At 37.6% G+C, this 6,812-nt stretch overlaps 1 protein-coding gene across 2 annotated transcripts in view; it reads left to right on the top strand.

Moving 5' to 3' along the window:
* Positions 1-6,812, top strand: part of LOC106884508 (potassium voltage-gated channel subfamily KQT member 1) — a 717,249-nt gene that overhangs the window by 680,802 nt on the left and 29,635 nt on the right. For both annotated transcript variants that reach the window (XM_052967039.1, XM_014935928.2), the window contains exons 7-8: positions 1,817-2,001; positions 4,222-4,386. In XM_052967039.1, coding sequence (XP_052822999.1) covers positions 1,817-2,001; positions 4,222-4,386 — 350 coding nt within the window. The remainder of the gene's footprint in view (positions 1-1,816; positions 2,002-4,221; positions 4,387-6,812) is intronic.

Genomic DNA, 6,812 nt, shown 5'->3' with positions numbered 1-6,812 from the left:
CCCCCAGCAGCATTCTAACTCCTCTTTTAACGTCACTTCACAAACAATAGCTGCAAGGAAGATCAACTTGCAAATTGGATGTCAATCGAGTTTTTTTTTTAATGTTTTTGGTACTTATCAGCATCATGCACCACTTCATTGCAATGGTTCAGTCCTCCTCACATTCTAATTCTGTTAGCCCTGGGCAGTTTTACCTATTTACGATCTTAAAATATTCAACTTTTCAATCAGAATTCAAAGTTCAGGAAATTCCAAATTATTGCTTTATACTGCAGGTTAAATAAACATCAGAGATGCTTTTCCCAAAACAGAAAATACAAGAGCAATTTAGAAATGTTGCTAACTCTTTTGATAGCGACTAAAGTATTCGCATCGTTGAAAGTCCTTTTGTATATTCTACAGATATCTCAAAATCACAAGCTTTTAGTCTTTTTAACCTATACGTTTTGCCAGAGTGGGGCAGCGAGGAACAAATTGACTTTCACCCGCAAACTGGTTCCCTTTGCGTTCTCTTGTCAAGTACAGCCACCTTGAGCAAGTATCAGATGCTATGACTATCTCTTCGGTAGCCTTCTTCGGTTATTTAGATTCCAAACCAATCTTCTGCAAGAAATAGTGCACTGGTGTTGCTGAGAAACCGCAATATCCAACTTCAATAAGGAATCCGGTTGAGTGCTTGGCCCGCATAACAAATCAACGAGATTTGCTATAGGGCCTGGTACTTATCGTTTTATCGCTTTTGTGAATGATCCTAAAGGAAATTTGGAAATATTAACGAATAATTCCTTCACAAGAGAGATAAACTTCTTATCGTCATCAATCAATAAGCCTTACTGTAATTTATGTTGTTTGCTATGGTATATAGCTGTTTGTCGGCTTTCATCCACCATATCTATGATTAAATGCATTTCTGTTGTAAACATACCATCTATTTAGGGGTATGTAGAACTACATTATCCAAGGTTCGGCTGCTATTACTAGCTGATAGAATGATTATTTAGAAACTCTTCTGTAGTCTCTAATGCTCATATATGGATAGAGTGACAAACTGCGTCCCCGTTCATAATTCTATGGCCAGTTTAGGTTTTATGTTCTCGGTTATGCTTCTAAAGTATCTAGTGCAAAATAATTTCGGTTACAAATCTGAAGTCTTGTACTTATGAAGCAAAGAATCATTTACATCGTAGCAAGTAAGAGAATAGATTTTCGAATCTGATTGGGCAAACTTCTGATTTTTGTTCTTTTCTAGATTTGTTTTCCCTTTAAACGGAGATTAATATTGCTACAAAATATGATAGGAAAAAATTCCTATCACTTCAACTCTCAACTAAATCGTTTTCCGTTTTATTTGTTGAAGTTTTGCATATTTGTTTTTTTCGTTTTATTCTTTTTGTGGTAAACCATAACGCTTGAGTAGTTTGACCTCGAGGGCCAAGCATTTAACCTCTTACCATTCAGATTATTCTGTCAAATGTAATGATTGTTCATTAACACTGTTTTCAGTTAATCACACATTATCTTGTGGCATCAAGAATTTGCTGATGTGATTGTTTATTTTCAGAATGACATTGTAGAATAGGTGTGAAATGTTGGATCTGACCAGTTTGAACGTAAAAGAGGTAGAATATTTCGGCCAGATGTGTCCGGTTTAAATGCTAAAGAGTTAAAGATGCTCTGACTTGAAGTGCATGCATGAAAGAATGGATGAGTGTGCGCGTTTTTTGTTCTTTTGTTTTGTTTTGTTTGTTTGTTTGTTTGTTTTTTGACATTTGTATCTGTTTCTGTTTTGGTTTTGCTTCTATTTTACTAATTCCAGGGAATACTAGGATCCGGCTTTGCGCTCAAGGTGCAGCAACAGCAGCGACAGAAGCACCTTAATAGGCGTCGAGTGCCCGCAGCCATGTTGATCCAGTGCGTGTGGCGTAGCTATGCAGCCGATGAAAATTCTATGTCCATTGCTACGTGGAAGCGTCACATGACACCTTGTCCGAGCCCTACCACGTAAGTATAAGTAACACTAACCGTAATCGGCAATTTGTGTATGCCCAGTGTCTGAGGGTCTACTAATGTAAACCACGTGATCTTACCGATCCCTATTAAATAATTAGTTTCAATCCGATGTCTAAATCAGGAATGTTGAACCTTTGTAAAACATCAGACGAATTTCAAGTGGGTATGATCCTTTTGGGAGGGTGTTTGTACTGTAAAAAAAAACAGATAGTGAATCTTTAATTTCACAAATTCGTGAAGTACGTAAAGTAAATCCCTGGTGATTATTTCTACTATATCGAGTCCTGAGAGTCACAGGGCTGATAACCCGGGTTTCATAGCATATAATTTGATATAAGTTAGATGCTTATGAATTTATTAAGATTTGTTAAGATTTATTTGAATTAATATAAATTACATACATATGTGAAGGCTCATGACCTTGGTTAGGGTGTTGCATTCTCGATCGTAAGATCGTGGTTTCTTTTCCCAGACCAGGTGGGGCGTTATGCTCTTCAGCAAAGCACTTCATTTCATGACAATTCTATGTCCGTTGCTACGTGGAAACGTCACATGATACATTGTCCGAGCCCTACCACGTAAATATAGAAAACTGTAATCGACAAACTGTACTTGTCCAGTGTCTGAGGGCCTACCAACCTAAACCATAAGATCTTTCTGTCCATAGTACCTTAAATGATCCCTGTTAAATAAATAATCTAAATCCGATGTCTGAATCAGGAGTGTTGAACCTTTGTAGAATATTGGACGGATTCCAAGTGGATATGATCCTATGGAGAGGATGTTTGGGCTGAGAAAATAAAGATAGTGAATTTTACAGATTCATGAGTTATCTGGAACAAGTCCCCTGATCATTAATACATCGAGTCCTGGGAGTTACTGGGCCAATAACCCGGGTTTCATAGCGTATAAGTGACAGAGATCAGAACACTTCCTCTGAACTGGATGCCAGTCTATCTCAAGGTTAGTCATTTAAGCTGGGTGGAGGCAACATGAAAAGGAATGCTTTGCTCAAGAGTATAACGCCCCACCAAAACTACGATCTTGCGATTATGAGTGCAACACCATAACCAAGGCCATGAGCCTTCGCATTAGTATACAATTTATATTAAATCAAAATAAATATTTATTTTAACAAATTCATCTAACTTTTATCGAATTATGATAAATATTTTATTTTTTCTCAAATTCATACGTATTTTATATCGGTTTCAAATGTTGGCACAAGACCATCAAGTTCGGAAGCGGAGTAAGCCTCTTACATCGATCTCAGTACTCAACTAGTACCTATTATATCGACCCCAAAAGAATGAAAGGCAAAGTCGACCTCGGTGGAATTTGAACTGACAACGTAAAGACATAATATTCACTTATCGACAGTCCACAGTCTTCGTCATGGCTGTTTAATCTGTATTTCTATTTACTAATGTTGTGCATCACAGTGCAGGTTTTAGACTATTGAAGCTATAACTACTGGTGTTATGTGTGTGTATGTGTGGGAATTGCAAGCCGACAAGCGGGTAGAATTGTTAGCACACCGGGCAAAATGCTAAGCAGTGCCTCGTTTATTTTTACGTCCTGAGATCAAATTCTGCCGAGGTCAACTTTGTCTTTCATCTTTTCCGGGTCGAAAATTGAGTACCAGTTGATAAATTCTCCGTGTGTGTGTGTAGGTGTGTGGGTGTTATATGGATATTTTTATGTTTGTCTCGACTGAGTGGGGAGATGATATTTATAGGATGATGTTATAATAGGTTTATAGATCATTGTAGATGTTTCGGTGTTTGGAGTCTATTGTACATATTCTAGCTGAGACTTTAAGGGTTAGTCTGTTACAGCCATAAAATATCCCTCACAATTACTTTCAGTATTTTTGCATCGATGTTCTGTCGATATGGCTTATGTGCATCCTCAGATGAAACGTTGAGCACTGGTTTGCGTTCTTTATAGATTTGCAGATAGTGAGGAGACCTGAGCAAGACTCCCTTTCACTTTCATTATCTGTATATTTGGAGCTATTCAATAATATTTGCAATTGATAGAGAACATTTTTTTCTACTTTCTTTTCGTCTTTTTCCTCTATCACATTATCATTTACTTGCTTTACATATTTTTTTACTTTCGAAGGCATATGTACAGTTTATTGAACATAATACATTTAATGAAAAGTGTCCTAGTTTTATGTTATTATATCTTTTACTATCTTTACAGGGAGCCACGCTGGAAAAACAATACATCATTTGTGAGCAGGTTCTCTACTAAAAGACGAGACCGTTCTTCACAAGGTTCCAATAATATCCAGTCACCTATGGTACCTCGGCAGTTGAGGAAGGCTTTCACGGCAGGTGACGATGATATATCGGACAGTTTTAACAGGTAAGGAACAGAATCAAATCATCTATACAAGAAAGAACTAACATAGTAAAGAGTGTACATAGATGTGTGCACAACATTATAACTCGCAAACATACACATAAATACCGGAAAACACACTGGAATATTAATGTATATACATTTCAAATTTTGGCACAAGGCCAGCAAGTTCGTGGGAGTGGGTAAGTCGATTACATCGACCCCAGAGTTCCTCTGGCGCTTTTTTTATCGACCCCGAAAGGATTAAAGGTAAAGTCGACCTCGGCAGAATTTGAACTCAGGGCATTTTGCCCGGTCTGCTTATGATATTGCCAGCTCACCGCCTAAATAATGTCTAATTGATAGTAATTATACAGCATGTATAATATATGAACACGTCAGTGTTTCTACATAAAGGCATACTCATTTCATTTTATCTTTTTTTTTTTTTTTACCTTTACATAAATAAAGTTTGATTCATAGCAGGAAGTTCGATATAATATTTGGGTCTCTAATCATTATTTATATAAATATACAGTTTGATATTGATATACTAGTACATTTTAAGGCGATGAGCTGACGGAATAGTTACAACGCCGGACAAAGATGCTTGGAGGCGTTTCTTTCAACTTTACGTCCTGAGTTCAAATGACACCGGGGTGACTTTGCCTGTCGTTCTTTTAGGGTCAGTAACATCAGTTCCAGCTGAGCGCAATAGCTTGTGGTTTATCATGCATCAGCATATAAAATCGTTGGACAAGAATTTTATCTTAGTGGGGAGTAGGCAATTAATCTATTCGTATGTAACCGGAATTTTCGTCAGGAAATCGATGATGCAAAGTAGAAGAGAGCAATAGTAAGTTGGAAGAGGAGATGAGGAGTGCGAAGAAGAAAGATATGGGGAAGCAAATGGAGTAAGCGGAATGACAAGGAACGGAAGAAGGATGTCGAAGTTATAGAGATCTCGGTTGCTACGTCTGGTAGAGTGAAAGGAATAAATTTTATGCACTTTGACAACGAAGTGGAGTTTCCTTTCATTATACCTGGATATGTATCTAGCAAGCTAGCTAGATAGACATCTCAAATTCAGCACTTCGTTTTGGGTCTTCTGTTGGGAGCTGAAGTAATATGCAAACATCGAAGGCTAATTTACTAAGTTGTGAATATAGTGAACCTTAGCATTTGCAGCGACTATAAGGGATTTAAAGATGTGTTGTTCATATTTAGAAGTGAGATAAGGTGACGAGCCGTCAGAATTGTTAGCACGATGGACGAAATGCTCTGCAGTATTTCGCCCCTAGCTACGACTTTGCCTTCTATCCTTTCGAAATCGATAAATTGAGTACCAGTGAAACAGTGTTGTGGATGTAATCGACTAGTCCCCTCTTCCACATTTCAGGCCTTGTGCCTTTAGTAGAAAGGATATTTAGAAGCGAGGTATGATATTGTTAGGCTGGCATAAACAGTTATTGCGTCATTGTGGAGACATGGTTTGCATGACTCTCACTAGAGAAGACTTACCAGGTCTCTGTTCATTGAACCAGTGGCAATTTAATAAGCCGTATTAAGGTTGCATGTGGATGACGCTTGGTAGGGAAGAACAAAAGTTCGAATCAGGGACGTTGTTGGAGAAGACAGTATGTAGGACATGTGGAGAATATGAAGCCTGGGATACATCAGAGTTGTAATCCGTCGTCACACGTTATAATGGTGCGATCTTATAATAAACCAGCAGCCCAAGCGACGAGAGGCGGATGTAACGCAGTGACAAGTGTGTTATCACATGATGGAGACAGTCTACTTCAAAGACACGAAAGACAAGCCAGTAATTTCAGTCTGGTAATGTCACTGTAAGACTTCAATGGACAGTTTACTTACTTTTTTCTGACTTTCTCTCAATATCTGACTACTGTCATTATCTATATGCCTCACACGCATTGTTGCTTCCTTCTTTCTTTCGTCCTTTCTTTCTCTCCCCCTCTCTCTCTCATTCTCTCTCTCTTTGTCATAGCTGTTTCTTTGGCGACCATTATCATCAAACTTATGCAGTATCAAACCATTTTGGTGTTTTTGGGGCAAAGCCATCAAAAGTTTTACCAAGTACGAACTTAATCGTTTGATAAAAATTTATAGCAAGAGCACTAAAATGCCAATAAAAATTTCCATTTGTGCTGACATATTTTGGTGGGGAGCATAAATGTTAAACTGTAATGGGAGACGAACTGGTGAGTCCATAATTCATATGTATATGTGGCCATACATATTTTTATCACTAAGCATGATTAGTGGAATAAGACAAAACAATACGAAAAACAGAGATATTTGCATAGACGCCATTTAGCTATGGAGATATACACCGAATTAATGTCATCAGAGTGATAATAATTCTATCAATGTTGCAAATTTGTAGAGAATAGACAGCTTATATATATATATATATATATATATAT

Source organism: Octopus bimaculoides, chromosome 4 (assembly GCF_001194135.2).
Source record: "Octopus bimaculoides isolate UCB-OBI-ISO-001 chromosome 4, ASM119413v2, whole genome shotgun sequence".
NCBI classification, from domain to species: Eukaryota; Metazoa; Mollusca; class Cephalopoda; order Octopoda; family Octopodidae; genus Octopus; species Octopus bimaculoides.
Note: the sequence above shows the minus strand (reverse complement) of the source record. Positions and strands in the feature narration are given on the sequence as shown.